Genomic DNA, 22,109 nt, shown 5'->3' with positions numbered 1-22,109 from the left:
AAGGTTTTGAGGCTGACATTTGGTAAGGCTGGGTTCACATTATGTAAATTGGAGGTGGGTTTCCCAGCATCCAATTCAGATGTCAGGAGATTGTGACCAGCTCTCTATGGAGCCGGTTCACACATCTCTGGAGCGAATTGCACAGGAGTCCTGTGTGTCTTCTGGTCCATTTCAGGTCCGAATTCAGCCAAATATTCGGACTGAAATGGTGATGCACTGGACCCCTGCTGTGAACAGCTCCATGCCGCGGTGTGGACCCAGCCTAACTCAAACTTTCAGCTCCCTCCACAAATTTTCTATGGGATTAAGGTCTGGAGACTGGCTAGGCCACTCCACTCCAGGACCTTCTTGTGCTTCTTGAGCCACTCCTTTGTTGCCTTGGCCATGTGTTTTCGGTAATTGTCATGCTGGAATACCCATCCACGACCCATTTTCAATGCCCTGGCTGAGGGAAGGAGGTTCTCACCCAAGATTTGACGGTGCATGGCCTCGTCCATCATCCCTTTGATGCTGCAAAGTTTTCCAGTTCCCTTAGCAGAAAAACACCCCTAAAGCATAGTGATTCCACCTACAAGTTTGATGGTGGGGATGGTGTTCTTGGGGTCATAGGCAGCATTCCTCCTCCAAACACAGCGAGTTGAGTTGATGCCAAAGAGCTCGATTTTGGTCTCATCTGACCACAACACTTTCACCCAGTTCTCCTGTGAATCATTCAGATGTTAATTAGCAAACATCAGATGGGCCTGTACATGTGCTTTCTTGAGCAGGGGGACCTTGCGGGTGCTGCAGGACTTCAGACTTCCACAGAGTAGTGCGTTACCAATTGTTTTCTTGGTGAATTTGGTCCCAGCTGCCTTGAGATCATTGATAAGATATCTCCCGTGTAGATCTGGGCTGATTCCTCACCATTCTCATGATCATTGAAACACCACGAGGTGAGATCTTGCATGGAGCCCCAGACTGAGAAAGATTGACATTAATTTTGTGTTTCTTCCATTTGCAAATAATCGCACCAACTTTTGTCATCCTCTCACCAAGGTGCTTGGCGATGGTCTTGTAGCCCATTCCAGCCTTGTGGGTCTACAATCTTGTCCCTGACATCCTTGGACAGCTCTTTGGTCTTGGCCATGGTGGAGAGATTAGAATCTGATTGCTTCTGTGGACAGGTGTCTTACACAGGTAACAAGCTGGGATTAGGAGCACTCCCAATCTCAGCTTGTTACCTGTATATAGAATACACCTGGGAGCCAGAAATCTTGCTGACTGATTGGGGATCAAATACTTATTTCACTCATTAAAATGCAAATCAATTAAAAAAAAAATTTTAAATGCATTTTTTCTGGATATTTTTGTTGTTTTTCTGTCTCTCACTGTTAAAATAAACCTAGCATTAAAATTATAGACTGATCATTTGTCAGTGGGCAAACTTACAAAATCAGCAGGGGATCTAATCCTTTTTTCCATCACTATAAACACACCTAGATACACAAGTAAATGCAATATGTACAGTTTTAGTAGCATATGTCAAAGCTTCAAAATTGTGCTCAGGCTTTAGGATTTATTTTACCCTTCATCATGAAAGGTTTAAAATACTATATAAATGGTCTCTGCCTACAGAGGACTACAGTTTACGAAAAGCCTTCAAATGGCCAGCTCAATCAGACGTCATTCTTTCAGGCTACCTTAGCAGAGACCAAAGCACTAATGCCATGTCAACAGTCATTTGATGGGCTGTAAGAGGGAGCCCAGAGGCCAACTTTCCCAAACATAACTTCATTTATTTAGTATACCTGAGCTAAATTTTTACAATACAGATTTAATGTTCAAGCATAGGTCTACTTTACATACTGGCTACATAAAACAAGCAAATATGCATCCTTACCAAGATAATTAATTGATTAGATTCTGCATTAAAATACACACGGCATGCTCCTACAGCTTTCTTGAATTCTTTATGCACAGCCTCACTGGCACACCTGTGTAATTTAAAACAAAGGATGTTTAGGAAAACATGCAACTGTAAAGTATACTTGTAGTAAAGAATATGAACTACTGTGAAAATAATAATGCAGACACCCCTGCTTGCACAAAATTCAGGTATCGTCAAAGTTTAACAGGACCTCCTGAAAAGTTTATGTACAGTATATGCCAATACAAACCAAAAAGTCAGATTTTGCCTAGCTCTCTCCCACACCTCACCACTGGTCAAGTGAAGCATCCAAACTTTGGACTAACAGTGAAGTGTTAGAAATGTGACCAAAACGTCAACTTTTTAAACAAAGTTTGCATTTGCATATACTGAGAGCAAAGAGTTGGTATCTCTGGCTGTTTGCATTAATCTTTGATAGTGTATATAGGTTTTCTCCACTTTAATGTAATATTGGTACCAGAACACTTCAGTAAATAAAATTGCTAGAAATCCAGTAACAAACTGTGGTAACACAAATATTCTACCTCAGCTTTGAAATGGAGGTAGTGAAACGTGAATCGCATTTTCCCTTCTGTCCACAATCTCCGATATATAAAACTTGAAAAATGTTTTACGAATAGCAAGCAATGACATAAGACAAACACAGTGAAAACATTTAACTTGAAATATATTCCAGGTGCATTTGGATAAAGGCAGACATTCAATATTTAAAGCGAGCTACAGTCAGAGAAGAAAAAAAAAAAAAAAAAAAAGTTGTCAGCAGCTACAAATACGGTAAAAAAAACAAAAAAGACACTTACTCATCTAGGGATCAAGCGATGTTATTGCCTGAGCCAGTTCTTCAACAGCCTATGTCCATGGCACTGCCACTTTGCTTGTGAGAAGCTGGCTGTTGACTTCCTGTGGCTTCACAGCTAGTTCCCCATTGCGCAAGTCATGTGTGCGCTTTCTAAGTGGACCCACATCCTCCTGGGACCCGTGACATGTCCCTGGAGGTTGCAGCCAGGGAGAGGCAGGCTGAACTTCCACTTAGGTGAGCTGAGCAGAATTCCCCTTATTGGTTAAAGCATAACTCCACTTTTGTTGAGAAAAAAACATTTCCCTCTGGGTGATCTATGTATTGCAAGGATTAGAACAACCTTTGTTGCAGACTCCTACCTTTTGTTATTCTGAAGAAATATCCATGTGTGTTTGCCTGTGCATCTGTGCTATGTTGGTCTAATGGGAGTTGCTTATTTATCAGTCAGCTGTGCACCTGCAGGAAACGAATGAGGAAATCTGCAGGGCTTGCATCCCTTTAGACATGTTCCTATTAGAAGTATATCACCATAAATTACATTTTTGTTGCAGGGGATGCCTGAAATCTGGCTTGTATCTTAGGCAGACTTCTGGGAAAATGTATGAGGCAAATTACACAAGCAGGAAATTAGGTTTCTGGGGAGTGGTCTGTACACATTCTGTGTACAGAACTACATGTAGCCATATTGCTTTGCTTTATAGAAAATTACAGTGGCTGCAGATTGAAAAGGAAAGGTCATTTTTAATAACATTCAATTACATTATAGCTTATATTGCAATTGTACACACTATATTTTTTCTTTGCTATTTTTTTTCCCACAAAAGCGGAGTTACCCTTTACTTTCTGCTTTAACAAAATTGCTTAAGCATCCTCCCTTCCTAAATGGTCAAAAATTTATTTTTTCCATATATGAGTATTTGCATAACTTTACATTACATTAAATATTACAAAGAGAATGTAGGCGCCTTAGTTATATGCACAAGGAGCAGAACAGGAAAACAAGCTCCATTTCCACTTTTCAGGACAGGCATACCCAATAGGTTGTTCTGGGACTGGGCACTACCACAGCAGACTCTGGACCTGTTAAGCAACCCATCAACTAACTCACAGATGCAACTGCCTGCTGAAGTGAGCAATACATGCAGAACCCAGTGCCAAAAAAGCTCAAAGGCAGTCCCCATTCTTCCACCAGGGCCCGAGTACTGTCTCTCTGAGATATTACGCATCCTTAGGAACTGATCCAGTAGATTACCATCGCTATACAGCACTGAGGCTCAGCAGAAAAAGGCAGTAGAATTTGTGCATCAAGGCACAAAAGGCTCAGCAGAGAGAGACCAGTTTCAAATATGGACACAAGCAAAAAAAAAAAAAAAAAAAAAAAGAAGAAGACAATGCTGGGAGTTATGCCTGGTGGTGTCAAGTTTTGCTATGGCCAGTGTATAATGACCTGGAGATTAAAGGTAACCTTAATAGTCTAAGAATTAACTCTCCTGCATCCTGTGATGCAAGATTAAAAAAAGTACTGATTCCACCAACACCTCCAAATACTTCCTGTTGTGCTTTGATGAATTTGCACTGACTGACTGCTTATGTACTTTAATGGGGTATTCTCATAGTGTTCAGAAGCAAATTGTTTACAGCAAAAAAAAAGATGCAAAAAAAAAAAAAAAAAAACCCACAGCAAGAAGGAACCCATTTTATTACACTTTTTTTCACAGGCTGAAGGAACAAATACAAAAATATTAACAGCAGCTGCTTCCTGTCACAATTATGAGATTATTCCATTTAACTGCTGCAGAGGGAGATCTGTATTGTTAACAGCCAGTGATGCTGTCAGGACAAACATTTGGGACATGCTATGGCTATCCTTCCTATAAAACACTATGGCTACAATGCATTGAGTGACCTAGAACAAGCAGAGAGAAAAGAAATTCTGACACTGGTCTACAGAATGCTTGTTCCATGTTTGTGATTTAAATTATTGAAGCCTCATACAAACAGGCAAGTAGCATTTACAAAAGGATACCAGCAATGGCAGCCTTTATACTTCACTTGACAAATTTTTTTTTAGTATTAAGGGTCAGAGATATGTGCCAAGCGTTAGGGGTCTTTGATTTGTAGATGCACACTTTTGCATGTTGGGAAATACCAGCGCAGACTTGTTGGCACTGAAAACTGGATACAACAGTCAAGGGAAGGGATTTCATAAATCTCCAAAAATTGGCAACAGTGGCAAAAAAATTCCACCCCTTTTATGGACTTTTTGGGACTAGATACAGGAGGACATGCTGCAATGATGCGAGAAAAAAAAAAAGCCCAGTTGATGCATGTGCACATCACTGGCAATGTTACACAGATAAACTACTTTGGTTCACAAAAAGCTTCATATTCTTTTCACAGAATACAAGGTGTTCTGTGAAAATAATAGGATTTTTTTGTTATACTTACCTGTAAAATCCATTTCTTTGAGTACATCATGGGACACAGAGTTAGGCTAATATTCATTACCTACTGGGTTATATGCCATCTCTAGGTGAATGGACACTGGTAGACAAAGTCTTAGACAGGAAGTGAATCCCTGTATAACCCCTCCCATACAGGAAGTACATGAGTTTTGTAGCAAGCACAATCCTCAAAAAAAAGAGGGGAGGGAACTCTGTGTCCCATGATGTACTCAAAGAAAATGATTTTACAGGTAAGTATGATGAAAAAAATTCTATTTTCTTTTTCAGACATCATGGGACACAGAGTTAGGCTAATATTCATTACCTACTGGGATGTCCCAGAGCAATAGCCTTTTGTGAACGTATGCACTAAAGACCAGGTAGCAACCTTACAAATCTGAGCCACAGATACCTGATGGCGAAAAGCCCTGGAGGTTCCTACACCCCTGGTAGAATGAGCTCTTACCCTAAAGGGAGGAGCTTTACGTTTCAGATCATAGGCCTGAATGACCAAATGATGGACCCAATTGGCAATGGAAGCTTTGGAAGCTGCCTGCCCCTTCTTGGGTCCTTTTGGTAAAACAAATAAAGGAGTCTGATCCTCGGATCTCCGCAGATCTAGACAAATAAACCTTGACTGCCACGTCCAAGGAATGCAGTCATCTCTCTTCCGCCGAATGAGGCTGAGAGAAAAAAGGCGGCAAAATAATGTCTTGATTTAAATGAAAGGCTGACACCACTTTTGGCAAAAAGGATAGAACAGGTTGTAACACGACCCTATCCTGGTGAAGGATCAAGTATGGTTCACTGCACGAAAGAGCTGCCAACCCTGACACCCTTCTAGCCGAGGCGATGGCCATCAGGAAGGCTAGCTTGCGTGACAGCAAGTCTAATGGAATTTCCCTGACAGGCTCAAATGGTTGTTTCTGTAAAACAGACAGCACCAAGTTCAAGTTCCAAGGACACATAGGTGACCTAATGGGGGGAAGCAAACAAATTGCCCCCTGCATAAAGGTTCGGACCAGCGAATGGGAGGCTAAAGGCCTTTGGAAGAATACTGACGGCCGAAATCTGATCTGTGATTGTACTCAAAGCCAATCTGATTTCCACAGCTGACTGTAGAAAAGAGAGAATTCTCCCAATCAAGTATTTCTGAGGATTCCATTTTCTGGCTTCACACCAAGCAATACAAGTCTTCCAGACCTTATGATAGATCTTCCTAGTGACAGTTTTTCTAGCATTCACTAGGGTAGACACTAGGGGTGCGCATCTTCACTGGTCTCACAATTCAATTATCTGGTCAACGAGTCGATTAGATTCTGCGATGCAACACGATTAATGACGTGCTCCCACTTCCGCTTGGGGCACCTAGGCGGCCCTTCCTCCCTGCAATCTTCTGGGACACATCACAGGTCCCAGAAAATTGCATGGCTATGCAGGACAGCGCAGTGAGACATGCGCACCCGGCTGTGAAGCTGCAAGCTGTCACAGCCAGATGCCCACAGTAGTATTGCCAGCGCCGTGGACAGGCAGGGGAGAGAATGGAGGGTTTGGGTGGCCACGTTGCTGGATTGTGGGACAGGTGAGTGTCTTTTTATTAAAAGTCAGAAGATACGCTTTTTTTGTAGCTGCTGACTTGTAATAAACAAAAAATTTACTGGAACTCTTTCTTTGAATTAAAAACAACCTCACTCCTTTAAAGTGGAGTTCCACCCAAAAGTGGAGTTCTGCTTTAAGCACTCCTCGCCCCCCCGACATGCCGCATTTGGCATGTCATTTTTGGGGGGGGGGGGGTTGAGAGTGTGTCCTCTTTTTAGTGGGACTTCCTGTCCCGGCCACCTAGGTGGCTCCTCCGCTCGCCCCAGGCGGCCCCTCCCTCCCAGCGATCTTCTGGGACACAACACAGGTCCCAGAAGATTGGCTGGCCAATGGCAGAGTGCAGTGCGCGCCCGGCCGTGAAGCCGTAAGCTGTCACGGCCGGGTGTCACTGCCCATAGTAGATATGACAGCGCCGAGGAGGGGGAGAGGAGTGAAGCCCCGTGCGGCCGCATCAATGGACCGTGGGACAGGCGAGTGTCGGTTTTATTAAAAGTCAGCAGCTAAACTTTTTGTAGCTGCTGACTTTTAATAAACTAAAAAATGGGTGGAAGCTATCAGATCAGAAGAAAGGCGGGCGGGGCTGGCGTCAGGAGAGACACGAGAGGAGAGAGGCGGGCTGGACCTTGCAGTCACATGAGCGGCATAAACAGTTATACACACACTAAGAAATGAGGTATGAAGCTGCATATATTTTAAAAACACATACAGCGGTGGCCAAATAATGGATAATATAACTCTGCATTTATTACAAAAGTTATTTTCACAGACATGCTTGGAGCGCTCTTCTGGGAGGGGCAGGGCAAGTCGAGATGACGTCACCCGACATCGATTTTTCGGGACAGCCGAATCGCGATGCAGTGATTAAATTCCGCACCCCTAGTAGACACCACTGGTCCCAAGATGCCACGGTCCTTCAACACCCTGGCTTTAATAGCCATGCCATCAAATTTAGAGATTGTAAATTGGGGTGGAATATAGGACCTTGAGACAGTAGATCGGGGGGACGTGGAAGCTTCCATGGCCCGTCTGTTGTCAGTCTCACAATCTCCGGGAACCAGGGCCTTCTGGGCCAGGCTGGTGCCACCAGAATGACTGGAACCCCCTCTCCGAATCCTGCGCAACAAATGTGGAAGGAGAGGGACCAGGGGAAAGAATAAACCAGTGAGTACTGGCTCCATGGAACTACCAGAGCATCTGCTCCGATTGCAAGAGGATCCCTTGTCCGGGACACAAACTGCTGTAGCTTGTTGTTGAACCTTGAAGCCAAAAAGGTCGACCTTTGACCATCCCCGCGCTGGCAAATCTCCTGGAACAACCCCTGGGTGTAGGGACCATTCCCCCGGGCAGATCTGTTGGCAGCTGAGATAATATGCCTTCCAGTTCTCTACTCCCAGGATATGGATTGCCGATAAAATCGGCACATGTCCCTCTGCCCAGGCTAGTATGTAATTCACTTCCTTCAGAGCTGAACGACTCCTGGTACCGCCTTGGTGGTTTATATAGGCCACTTCAGTAGCATTGTCGGACTGAACCCCGACAGGGCAGTCCTGAAGCTCTACTGTCCAGGACCGTAGGGCCAGACGTACTGCCCGTAGCTCCGGGACGTTGATGGGCAGGATCTGTTCTGTCCTTGACCATTTCCCCTGAGCTGTGAGCCCCTCTAGGGTCACTGCCCAGCCTGAGAGACTGGCATCTGTGGTCAGTACTCTCCAAGTTAGTGGGAAGGATGGATGGTTTGGTTTTTGAACTGTTAACAGGTTTGAATGAAACTCTGCACCCCTTTCAGATACAGGAACCTGTACAATCACTCCTTGATGTACTAAATTATGTAGTGCCTGAAACAGTAAGGTTCTTCTTGGAGGATCCGAGGGAACGCTGAATCTTAGAAACCTCTGAGGAGGAACCCCCCGTAACTCCAGCTTGTAACCGTGGGATATAGTCAAGGTGACCCACTCGTCCTGAACCACTGTTCTCCAAATGTCCCCCCACCCAATAAAGTGGGGGCGTCCCCTCAAAAGGAGGGCTTGATGCCAGGTTTAGAAGAGCTTTGGACCCAGGGCTTTTTCTGGCCCTGGCCTTGTGGCTTGTCCCTGGCTCTAGTGCCCTGTTGGCAGCGGAACTGCCTTGGTGCTGAGACACCTGAGGAAGCAGTCCCTGAGTTTTTAAACAGGGGACGCCTGGTGCTTCTCTTCACCGGAAGGAGAGAACTCTTTTCCCTGGAAATCTTTTGAATATTTTTGTCCAAATCATCACCAAACAAAACATTCCCCATGAAAGGGGAAACCTGCCAATAACTTTTTACCAAGTAGCTCGGCTGACCAGTTCTTAAGCCACAAAAGTCTGCGAATATATACAGACAAGAGAGCCAAATAATAGGATTTTTAAAACAGCTTACCTGTAAAATCCTTTTCTTTGAAGTACATCACGGGACACAAAACCATAGTAGTTACTATGTGGGTTATAGGCCACCTTCAGGTGATGGACACTGGCACACCCTAAGCCTCGGTTCACACCAGTGGCGGCACGACTTGCAGGTCGCCTCACCGAGGCGACCTGCACACAACTGCCGGGGCGACTTGCAAAACGACTTCTGTATAGAAGTCTATGCAAGTCGCCCCAAGTCGCCCCCAAAGTCGTACAGGAACCTTTTTCTAAGTCGGAGCGACTTGCGTCGCTCCGATTAGAACGGTTCCATTGTACTGAACGGGGCACTGACAAGTCGTCCCAGTGTGAACCGAGGCTAAGACAGGAAGTCCACTCTATATAACCCCTCCCACTACTGGGAGTACCTCTGTTTTTGTAGCAAAGCAATACACGTGTATACCAGAAAGAAGGGAGGGACCTCTGTGTTCCGTGATGTACTTCAAAGAACAGGATTTTACAGGTAAGCGGTTATAAAAATCCTGTTTTCTTATCGTACATCACAGGACACAGAGCCATAGTAGTTATGTGGGATGTCCCATAGCAATGCCAACTGAAGGGAGGGAGACAGGACAAAAGTAAGGCACCAAGAGAAGAGAGGGCTTATACTGCTGCCTGAAGCACACTGCGCCAAAAGGCGATATCCTCATGACCTTTTACATCTACTTGATAGAATCTGGTAAATGTATGGACTGAAGACCAAGTTGCGGCCTTGGAGATTTGAGCCATGGAGGCATGGTGATGCACTGCCCAGGAAGTACTAAATGGTCCTGGTGGAGTGCGCTTTAATATGAAAAAGGTGGAACTTTTCTCTTTAAACCATAAGCTTGAACAATCACTTGACTAATCCATTTAGAAATAGTAGAATTCGATGCTGCCTGCCCTTTTTTAGGACCTTCAGGCAACACAAACAAAACATCAGTTTTTTGAATCTCAGCAGTCGCCTTCAAGTAGACCTTGACTGCTCTCACCACATCAAGAGAATGTAATGACTTTTCTTCTGCAGAACAGGATTCTGGGAGAAATGAAGGTAGAACAATATCCTGGTTTAAATGAAAACCTGATAATACCTTCGGCAGAAAATTAGGATGGGGACGCAATCCAACCTTATCCTTGTGCATAATTAAATATGGCTCTTTACAAAAAAGAGCAGCCAACTCTGATATCCTTCTTGCAGAAGATATGGATACCAGAAAAACTAGTTTCCTTGTCAAAAGGACCAACGGAATATATCATATCGGCTCAAAAGGCTGTTTCTGTAATGCCGACAGGACTAAATTCAAGTCCCAAGGGTTCAGGGGTGACCTAACCGGAGGATTAAGTCGCGTTACCCCCTGAATAAAGCTACGAACCAAAGAGTGCGAAGCAAGTGGTCGCTGAAATAATACCGATAAAGAGGAAACCTAGCCCTCGATAGTACTCAAGGCCAGCTTCATTTCTAATCCCATCTGTAGAAAGTCAAGGATTCTACCTATGACATATTTCCTGGAGTACCAACCCCTGGATTCACACCAGGAGACATATGCCTTCCAGACTCTATAATATATGACTCTGGAGGCCGGCTTCCTTGCATTAACCAGAGTAGACACCACTGAACCTGACAGCCCATGCTTCTTCAGAATGTGGGTCTCAATAGTCAAACCGCTAAATTTAGTGTTCGCAAAGGTAGGATGGAATACCTCACCTTGCGAGAGAAAGTCTGGCTGTGGCTGTAGGGTCCATGGGTCCCCTACGTCCATCTTTACAATCTCTGCATACCAAGATCTCCTGGGCCACAAGAATCACCGCCTTCCCTTCCTGCTTGAACCTGCAAAGAAGTCGCGGAAGGAGCAGAACAGGAGGGAAAGCATAAATCAGTGAAAACTGATTTCACGGGAACATGAAGGCATATGTACCGCATGCCAGCGGATCCTTTGTCCTTGACACAAAACGGTCGATCTTTTTGTTGAACCTGGACGCAAACAGATCCACATCTGGAATTCCCCATTTTTGACATATTGCCAGAAAGATGTCGGGGTGAAGAGACCATTCTCCCAGGAGCAACTGCTGGCAACTCAATAGTCCGCCTGCCAATTCTCTATTCCTGGAATGAAGACTGCCGATAGGCAAGGTATGTTGTTTTCTGCCCAAGTTAGGATATGATTCACCTCTCTCTGGGCTGCACGACTTCTCGTGCCCCCTTGGTGATTGATATAGGCCACTGCTGTGGCATTGTCGGATTGGATCCTGACAGGACAATTTCGTAATCTGAGCATCCAGGCGTGCTGCCCGAATCTCTAGAATAATGATAGGCAAGGTCATTTCTGATTTGGCCCATTTCCCTTGGACAGACACTTCTTCCAGGACTGCTCCCCAGCCCAGAAGGCTGACATCTGTTACCACCTTCCAGGTAACTGGTAGGAAGGATTTCCCTTTCTGCAGATTCTTGGCTATCAACCACCAACTGAGGCTTTGGTGCACCTTTGGGGATAAACGCATTGGGAAGTCTAGAGCTTGGACCTTCTTGTTCCAAGTCAATGTTTTGCAGTAGCCTCAAATGAAATTGAGCATAAGGTATGGCCTCCAATGAAGTCACCATCTTTCCCAACAATCTCATGCAAAGTTGAACAGAAGGATTCTTCTTTGCTTTGACCACCTGAATCAGTTCCCTTATGGAACTGATATTTGCCTTGGGCAAGAACACCTTTTTCTGAGCTGTATCTATGATCACACCAAAGTATTCAAATCTCCTTGATGGTTTTAAGGAAGATTTTTATAGGTTGAGAATTCAACCTAGGTACTCCAGGTAGCTGACTGTGGTGACCAAACTCTGGTCTAAACGGGCTACCGACTGGTCTATTAAGAGCAAATCATCTAAGTAAGCTAGAATCCCTATACCTTGAGCCCTTAATCTGGCTAAAGGGGGAGCCAGGACCTTTGTAAACACTTGAGGTGCAGTAGCTTGACAGAAAGGCAGAGCTACAAACTGAAAATGAAGATTTTGTATCTCGAATCGTAGATATTTCTGGTGAGCGGGAAAAACAGGTACATGGAGGTAAGCATCCTTGATGTCGATTGACGCTAGAAGTTCTCCACCTTGTAGAATGGAGACTACTGATCGGATTGACTCCATGCGAAAAGAGCGGATATTCAAAAACTGGTTTAGATCTTTGAGATCTAAAATGGGTCTGACATCCCCGTTTGGTACCGTGAAAAGGTTTGAATAAAACACTAATCCCTGCTCTTCCATGGGGACCACCGATATCACCTTTTGAAACAAAAGATGGTCCAATGCTTGAAAGAGGGCTTCTTTTTCTCTGGATCTTTGGGAACGTTTGATCTGAGAAAACGAGGAGACGGGGACTCTCGGAACTCTAGCTTGTACACTAGAGATATAGAGGAAGCCACCCATTTGTCTCAACACTCTTCCTGCCAGACCTTTGAGAACTGCAGGAGTCTTCCCCCCACTCGAGTGAGCGGGGGCGCCCTTTCATAAGGAGGTTTTAGTATTTTGTTTTGGAGGTTTCCTTCCCCAGGACCTCTTTTGTCCCTGGGGTTGACTGAGGTTTACCTCTTTACCTCCCAAGGCTTGAACAGCCGCCGAACAAGTCCAGCAATGAAGATGGTCTAAAGGTGGTCATCAAAACTCCTACTCTGCTGCTAGCCGTTAGCTAGCTTGACTGATTGTTACAATTACTGGTACACCCCACAATAAGTAAATAAGGGGGTTTCACTTACCCATCCAGGCGCAGGGCAGCTTAGAGACTAAGAGCCCAATCTTCACCCATCACAGCGGGTTCCAGTCACTTGAGGACCTTCAAGGACTGGGTACCCTTTTCATGTCTGGGGTCCACTCCCTTGGTCCTGTACAGCACCCTGCATGAATGCCTTAGCACTGTGGTGTCCAGGATTCCACTTAGCAAGGTCCGGTGCTCGGAGGTCGCATTACAGGCAAAACCTCGCAGGATCTTGTGTCTTCTTTGCGAGGCTCGGGTACCATTTATCTAAGCATATAAAGCCTGTGTCAAGTGAATCCAATCGATCAATCCCTTGATTCATTTAAGAACAGTTTGTGGGTCTAGAGACCTGGAGCTCAGAGAGCTCAAACAAATGTGCCCATCCACCTTGCAGACACCGGTAATAAAAAAAAAAAAAAAAAACACTTATGTTCTTCCTGTATGGGAGGGGTTATATATAGGGGTGCACCGAATGGGTTTTTGTGGTGCCGAAACCGAAAATTAAAAATACACTAGGCCAAAAACCAAAAACGACCGATATTGAAACTTATTTAAAAAAAAATATTTTTATACAGGAGATGGTCAGAGACTGGTAACATGGTACAGGAGATGGTCAGAGACTGCTGCCTCACCAGTGCCCCCAGTAGTGCAGCCAGCCTGTGCCCCCAGTAGTGCAGCCAGCCTGTGCAGGGGACGAAAGGGAAGAGAGAAGAGAGCCGCCGCCGCCGCCTGGTTGATTACAGCGCCGGGAACATGACAGCTTTCATTTCAGTAGCTGTGTGTTCCCCGCCGTGTGCCGTCACATATAGCCACTCGCCCTTGTGCGGGCACTTTGATAGATAGATCACCCGTCGAATCCTGGGGACGGGTGATCTGTCTATCAAAGTTCCCCGGACAAGGGGGAGGGGCTGTATGTGACGCGCGCGGCGGGGAACACACAACTATTGAAATGAAAGCTGTAATGTTCCAGACGCTGTAATCAACCAGGCGGCAGCGGCGGCTCTCCTCTCTTCTACGCTATAGGATACCCCCGTGATGGGCGGCACCAGGGGCGGGGGGCAGAGCCCCGCCCCATTTTCAGCTCCATTATCAGCCATTTTTGTCTTTCTGCAAATTGGCGAAAAGACCATTTTCGGCCGATATGTTTCGGCGGCCGAAATTTTGGTGCATCCTTAGTTATATAGGGGATCACTTCCTGTCTAAGACTTTGTCTACCAGTGTCCATTCACCTAGAGATGGCGTAGAACCCAGTAGGTAATGAATATTAGCCCAACTCTGTGTCCCATGATGTATGAAAAAGAAAAAAGTGCCAAAGTTTTTCGCCATTCTACGAGCGGGCACAATTTTGAAGCATTACATGTTGGGTATCAATTTACTCGGCGTAACAACATCTTTCACAATGAAAAAAAAATTGGGCTAACTTTACTGTGTTCTTATTTTTTTAATTAAAAAAAAAAAAGTGTATTTTTTCCCCAAAAAATTGTGTTTGTAAGACCGCTGCGCAAATACGGTATGACAAAGTATTGCAACGATTGCCATTTTATTCTCTAGGGTGTCTGAAAAAATATATACATATATAATGTTTGGGGGTTCCAAGTACTTTTCTAGCAAAAAGTGTACAGCCACCTGAAGGTCCTTGCCTATAACCCAGAGCCTATAAATACTAAGCCTATATCCTGTACTGTATGATTAAAATACTAGAATTTATAATTGGCTTACTGTTCTTTACAAGAGCCCATGTGCCAGTTCATACTTGTCTTCTCCCAGATGCAAGCTTCAGAGGACTACTGCCCAAGTACAGTGATCTTTCAGCCACAGTCTATTATGCGCGTGCCCCCCCCCCCCCCCCCCCAATTGACAGCTAGAGCTCTGCAATCAGCAAAGCTTACCCTCCCTTTGTATTACAGAATTAAAGCTGCCGCTCAGCAGAAGCATGTCAAAAAAACGCTGAGAGATTGTTGTTCTGAAGTTCATCAGTAAATAAGCAACAGCTCAATTCACATGTGGTAGTTTAGGTATATTTCATAAAAAAAAGCAATTGCAATTGCCACACTGGAATGTGTGACACATTTTCAAGAAACACAGTTAAAGGAGATTTTGCCATGATTTCAGGGAATGCCTGTGCAAACATGAGGTCTATGGACCTCAACTCACATCAAAGTCGTACCAAAATAGTACAGGGACTACTTTGAAGTCGGTGCGACTTGCAGTCGCACAGATATGAAAGGTTATCATTGGGAATCATGGGGTACGACTTGTCACGTGACCCTGATGTCCAAAGTCGCACAAGCGTGAAAGGGACCTTAGGCTACATTTAAGAAATGATAAACAGAATACATATACAATAAATAAATGGACAACAGAAAGGCGAAGGCTGAGACAACTTACGCTTCTCTCAGGTCTTCTGGTACGTCCACCATGCATTTAAAGAAAGAATTCTTTGTGACAGGCTTGTTCTGATTCACAGGTCGAAGCCGCTCAAATGTGACAATTTCATTGTAGGTAGCATCACAAGCAGCATATTCGATAACATAAAACTACAAATATATAACAAAATAAAGCCATTTAAAAAAATTACAATCACCACTTAAACAGTTTCACACATTTACAATTTCAATTACAGTGGAAAATATCCGGTTTGCTATACAGACACAGTTGAGTACTGTCGAATATTTTTTTTAAATTTGCACAAGTAATTTTTTTTTTTTATAACAAACATGTTATATTTACCTGCCCTGTGCAATGGGATTGCACAGAGTAGCCCAGAACCTCCTCTACTAGGGTCCCCACCTGCACACTCTGCTTCTAATCTTCTGTGTCTGCTCCCATAGCAAGTGGCTTGCTTTGGGGGCAATCATACAGGCTCGATCCCCAGCTGGGCTGTGTGCGTCCAATGACACACCATGGCTCGCCCCCACCTCACAACATTTGATTGACAGCAACAAGAGTCAAGTCCCGGTAAGTAAAGGCAGAGAGAAGAGATGCAGCAGTGCACAGAGCAGGATCAATGGACTCAGGTTATTTGGGGGGGCGCGGGCGACACATTTTACCTTAAGAACCACTTTAAATTTTTTTATGCAAGTTTTTGGGATCTACCTCCTAGTTCAAGCAGTGTTGATGCACGAGACAAAAAAGAAATCTGCTAGACAAAAAAAAAAAAAAAAACACACGGCAATACAAGTAAGATTGTCCACAGTCTCGTGTTTCATATAGAATTAGAATTTTGTCAAGCATTTTGTGGTGCTTGTGCCAAAAAAACAGTTGTCTCTTGCAGGAAACTATCAGTATTTCTGGATACTAGCAAAATCTTCTACAAAAGGCCTGAGATTTGTTTAGTATTCATACCCGCTGTGGTGTATTTGCACAGTGTAAACAGGCCTTCAACCTCCATCACTTGCTTTAATTTTTCTCCTCCCTCCGTTACTCAATTTACTAAAAACTTTTTAGGGGTGGAAAGGTTAAATGGCCTTTCTACAGGACCCGGTCTTGCAACTTCTTTCTCGCAGAGGTGAGAAATATGTCAGTCACCCAGCCAAAGCCTTCTAGGATACCAACATCACACATCCAAGGAGACTTCAGGGCAATTCTGACCCAGACAGCACACTCAGGTCAGAATGTATGTGGGTTGGTATTGTTTTAATAAGACCTTAGTTGAGTAAAATCATGAGTTGGATCATAGATCAGTTTTTAAAGCATAGTCTGCAAGACATCTTTTTGCCCTCTTGCATATACAGGGGTTGGCCTAAAATATATAAACACCAGGTAAAAAAAATTAAATTGTTACTAAATAGGATGTTGGACTGCCTTTGGCATCCAAGACGGCCTGAATTCTCCTGGGAATTGATAAATATAAGTCTTGGATGGTGGATAATGGAATCGGATACCAGTTGACCAGGCTTATGCTGATCAGATGACATTTTCCCGGAAACTGCATATGCAGTCATAACCTTTGATACTGTACCTCTTAACACCACAGATAAATTGTCAACTTCAGTTACAGAGGCACCAGCAACTTGCTCTCTATAAACCAGCTTGCCCTCTTTGAAACTCTGTAAGATCTGACATGACTCCGTATCACTAACAGCACACACAGTGAATAATGAAAGTGAGGCTTCCCAACCTGTAAGGTGTCTCATCACACAGCGGAAGCAAAAGAATGAGAGAAAAGGGGGATAGCCCGTTTTAAGACCCCCCTTTCCCTCATGGGATTGTGGCAGTAGGCGTTTCAAGCACCCCATTGAATGAATGCAATGGAAGGTTTTGAGATCAGTCAAAAAAGGTCAGCTGACTAAGAATGTTCTGGAAGTTCTGCAGGGGGGGGGGGGGGTCCTTTAGGGTCACCTGACACATACCCACCCCCCAGAACATTACGGAAATTCCTGGGACCACTATTTAAGCAGGAGGCTGAAGGGGGTCTTTGCCAGTCACCAGAGGGATATTTGAAGAGCGCCCCACTGATTATGTTTCCAGTTTTAATGCATATATTGTTTAAAAAAGTGTTACAATGAATAGTTAATGGTTTATATATTTGTGAAAACCAATAAACAAGGCGACGGCTGTTAATAATCCAGTTTGGTGTGTCTAGTGTTCTTTGTATGTTTGGAGTTTATGCCTCCTACTATCCCATGGTACATCACTTCCACTTTCAACGTGGTCACTTTCACATCTGCAAACCATGTTGTGTTTCCATATTTTTGTCCAACCCCTGTATTTGTTTCATAACAAATACTGGACCCTGCTGGTTTAGTGGTGATAGCCTGATTGTTGCACAACTCCTGTACAACCTTTTACTCCAGTGATGAAAGATTGTACAGTTTTCTTTTGTTAGGTGGATAGAACTTGCAGTCTGAAGTTGTTAATATGTTTGTCCAATTATGTTCTGTTGGAGGTGTGAAGTTGTTCCTCTTTATTCTTGTCATATTCCATTGCTGTAGGATTGCTTTTTGTTGTGGTGATTTTATTATTACTTGAGCTTGTCTTATGAAGAAATCCTCCATATCTGGGAATAACTGCATGAGATCCAGTTTGGCGCTTGGGCAGAATGTTAAAGTGACACTAAAGGTTCATGTTTTTTTCCTTTCAAATAACGAACGTGTCATACTTACCTCCACTGTGCAGCTCATTTTGCACAGAGTGGCCCCAAACCTCGTCTTCTGGGGTCCCTCGGCGGATCCTCCCCACTGCAGATAACCCCCTGGGAGAAGCGCTGTCCCGGGGGGGGTTACCTTGCGGGCGCGCTCCCGAGTCCAGGCCTTGCCCCCCGCATCATTGGATTTGATTGACAGCAGCGGGAGCCAATGGCTGCTCTGCTATCAATCTATCTAATCAACATCCGAGAACCCCCTAGCAGAGAGGCAGCGTGACCCGTGGTACAAGTTCGAGGGTTCAGGTAAATAAAACGGGGCTGGGGGGCCGGTCACTGACAGGTGTTTCTTCACCTTAATACATGGGATGTATTAAGGTGAAAAAACACAAACCTTTACAACCCCTTTAAGACCTTTGGAGGGGACTGTTATTTTCGGTTTTGAAAGTTTGTGATCCGACAAACTGACGATTCTAAATTCTCCATTATATCCATATTTTCAGCACAATCATTTAATACCTTGGAATTCTGACTTGGCATTCAGGTCACTGATATTTAAAAAGTGTAGATGTTGTGTTGGTTTGAGGTTTTTTGGGTAGTATCCGGAGTATTTTCTTGGTATAATATCTGCAAATTGTTCTACTTCTCATTCATGGCAAGTTTCTGAAGTCACCTTTGTAAAGCTTCAATTGAATTTTTTACTTAGTGTATATTATTAGGATGCATTGTCTGTAGGGTTTCAGTAACAGACACTTTTTTTTCCCTATTGCAATTCTTTCAGTTTGTGTACAAAATTTTTCCTCAAACATATCAGAGTACTAATCCATAAGCAACAAATTCATCAGTGCAAGCATAAAATGCTGCCTTGAACCTGCATAAGTACTGCTTGGACTTTAGGTGGTAAACCCCCCCCCCCCGAAAGCTTGCTGTGGGAGGGGGAACTACAACATTTGCAGTCAAACCAGTCGCATGTGAAGGTCAATTGATAACTACAGGGAATTAGTATACAGAAAGAGAGTAAAAATGTCAATAACCTACCTCCCCTTTCATCATTCGAACTTTAGCAAGCCACCATCCACAAGGTTCTTGGTCATTGGCTCTGGAGTAAACCTTTAAAGACAAGAGTATGTCGAGATGTACATAATAGTTTTAGATTAACAATCCTCGGACATTTTGTGAAAAAACGTTAATACAACTAACAGCACTACCAATATAAAATTTAGAATACAAAAAATAAGCGATTTAACATAATTTTTTAAAATTAAACTTTATATAATTAATCAGAAGGATGCATCCAACAATCATCACCAAGGGCACGTATATTTGGTTGGAGATCAGTATATTGAGTTCCTTTACTTTGAGTACATCCCAGGACACAGGGCATTTTCCTCTCCATTATGAGTTATGCTGCCACCTGGCAAAAAAAAAAAAAAAAAAAAAAAAAAAAACACAGGAAATCCCCCATGATCCCTGGCCATCAGGCAAGGCTTCAGCTTTTGAAGCTAGCCATAAAACCAGAAAAGCACAGCGGTGGGAACCGATCCCTATGATATATTACAAGAAAAGGATTTTACAGGTAAACCAAAAACTCAATTTTCTACATGCCAGGAGGGCAACATGGCAATAAGCCAAACCTCATGCACCAGCCTCCAAAACTTGCTGATCAAATTCCTTCCCCTCAAATCCTGCAAAGCAGCCATCGTGGAAAACTAATGGCGGGAAGGCATAGATTAGAGAACTGGTTCTGCTGTGTCACTAGAACATACACTGCAAATGCTCAAGGAGCCCTGGTAATGGGAAAAAAAATCTTCAGCTTTGCATTGAACCTGGATGCTACAACAAAATCCACATCTGGGGCTCCCCTGCCTCGGCAGAACTCCTTGAACACCTCTGGGTGAAGAGCCCACTCCCCAGGAGAGAATCTGCCTGCTAATTTTTCACACCTGGAATGTGGACTGCAGACAGTGCAGGAACATGGAGTTCCACCCAAGGCATTTTCTGCTGGGCCGTCCGACTTCTCATGCCTACTTGATGATTTATGAACACCTCCAATAGAATAAACAAAGCTTTAAAGTGGTTGTAAACCCATTTACAAAAAAAACAAAAAAAAAAAACCTGCAAGACAAAGGCATAATGAGCTAGTATGCATAGCATACTAGCTCATTATGAATTACTTACCTCAGTTCAAAGCCCCGCAGCGGTCCTCGTACACCGCTCCGGCCGGCGCCATCGCTCCCGGAGTTACTTCTGGGTATCGCGGGCTCCGGGCGCTGTGATTGGTCGGAGCCGCGATGATGTCACTCCCGCGCATGCGTGCGGGAGCCGCCGGTAACTGCACACTAACTGAAGCAACAGCACGTACGTTCCATTGCTTCAGTGCGCTTGTGCCGATGATGTCGGCACATGCAGCTACAGGGGTTATCTTCTGAACCGAGCAGGTTTAATAGATATCTGGGGGTAGCTATAGGTAAGCCTCATTATAGGCTTACCTGTAGTAAAAAGTTGTTGTAAAGGGTTTACAACCACTCTAAATAAGGCCTCCAGACATCTGTCTGAGGCATCTTTAAATACCAGCAGAATCCATCAAAGGCATACTCTATTTCTTGGTGAACTTTCTATGGGGTACTGCTGAGCAAACTTTTTTGCCAGAAAGAGTAATTCATCAGAGTGAGCCCAATCCGCATACAAAACATCCTTTAAAGAATGATGTACAGGAAGAATTGAGGATGCTGTGGCAGATGCCAGAATCCGAATCCTGACCTTTGGAGTAGAGGACTTGGGAAGCAAAAACTTTAAATAAGTCCAGACAACCTCCACATGGAAAAGCACAAAGGCCTTTTTGGGTCCGAGATAAAATCTGACCCTGGAGTTCTTCAGGAGTAGATTCCTTGGAAGAGAAGTCTTCAGCATACCCTTCTACCGGAACATTCTTGTCTCCCTTTAACTATTCCTGCACTGGTTCCACTTCTGCTAAAAAGGAGAGGGGGAATGCTTTTGTTTGCAACCTAGGGGAGGGGTAGCAGCAGGGACTACCGCAGGGCACTCAGCAATCCATGCCACAGGTCTCCCCCCCCCCCCCCCCCAAGGGGTTAAATAGACAGCCATTATGGCAGGCAATACCCAAAGGGCCTTTAGGGACTCTACTACCCAGCTGGAGATCATTGCATTGGGTTCTAGGCTGAAGCCTATTCTGTGCATACACCTGATAAAATATCTGTTCATTATTGACTATATGAATAATCCACTGTGTAAACAGAGGAAGGTGGTGGTATTACCTAAATTGTCATTTTTCTATGGCATACGTGTATGTATTATTGTATATTTTCAGGTGCATAATCCCACTACAGTTTAGTTGGAATGCGATTTTTTTTCAGATTTGTGTATGGGTGTTTTGGACCTGCAGCAAACCTACAAAGTGCTCCAAACTACTAGCTGCTTGCATACTATACAAAAGCACCTTAGTGGCTGCTCAGACTTTTTGGTGCAACATAATTCTCTCTTGGAAACCTTTGAATGGGAAATCTCATTTGCAAGTTACGGGAACCATGTTTGCATAAGTTACTGCACAGGGAGACCTAATCCGAGACGCAGCTTTTCAGCTTCCTTCACAAAAGTGGAAAAATCCCTAAACTTTGTTCATCATTAAGAATGAAAAATGCTGACATTTTTTAAACGTACCTCAACTTCATCCCCTTCAGTAATTTCTTTCTTGATATCTGGTAGGGGCGGCATTCTAACTTCATGGAATGGAACCTGACGTTCTGGCTGCCAGCTAAAGATTTCAGAGCAATTCTGCGTTAGTAAAAAACACTCACCAGAAGCACACACGCAGCAAGTAAAAATGAGAGCATACATACTTGTTTTCAAAAACAACCGTGAGCGAATCTTCATGGACATCTTTAATGAATCCCTGTAAAGATAAGAAACAAGTGCACTGAAGTTTACAGTATGTAGAGAGTAGGCATGAGTTAACCCCTCCTACTTATAACTTCGAAACAAAGGGATGGTGATGCATTGTTGTTACCACCTCTGAGGCTCAGTTCACACTAGTGCAGGCCGTGCTTTCTGGTTGTGGCAATTGCATCAATTCCCTGACGCACAGCTGAATCGCGCTGCT

At 44.1% G+C, this 22,109-nt stretch overlaps 1 protein-coding gene across 2 annotated transcripts in view; it reads right to left on the bottom strand.

The window, feature by feature from the left end:
* The window catches only part of FXR1 (FMR1 autosomal homolog 1), a 77,005-nt gene that overhangs the window by 19,057 nt on the left and 35,839 nt on the right, over positions 1-22,109 (bottom strand). For both annotated transcript variants that reach the window (XM_073626278.1, XM_073626279.1), the window contains exons 2-6: positions 21,850-21,902; positions 21,671-21,764; positions 19,031-19,102; positions 15,298-15,446; positions 1,883-1,976 (exon numbers count right to left, since the gene is read on the bottom strand). In XM_073626278.1, coding sequence (XP_073482379.1) covers positions 1,883-1,976; positions 15,298-15,446; positions 19,031-19,102; positions 21,671-21,764; positions 21,850-21,902 — 462 coding nt within the window. The remainder of the gene's footprint in view (positions 1-1,882; positions 1,977-15,297; positions 15,447-19,030; positions 19,103-21,670; positions 21,765-21,849; positions 21,903-22,109) is intronic.

The sequence above is a fragment of the Aquarana catesbeiana genome, linkage group LG04 (genome assembly GCF_042186555.1).
Source record: "Aquarana catesbeiana isolate 2022-GZ linkage group LG04, ASM4218655v1, whole genome shotgun sequence".
Classification (NCBI taxonomy): Eukaryota; Metazoa; Chordata; class Amphibia; order Anura; family Ranidae; genus Aquarana; species Aquarana catesbeiana.
The sequence above is the reverse complement of the archived record's forward strand: the minus strand, read 5'-3'. Positions and strand labels throughout refer to the sequence as shown.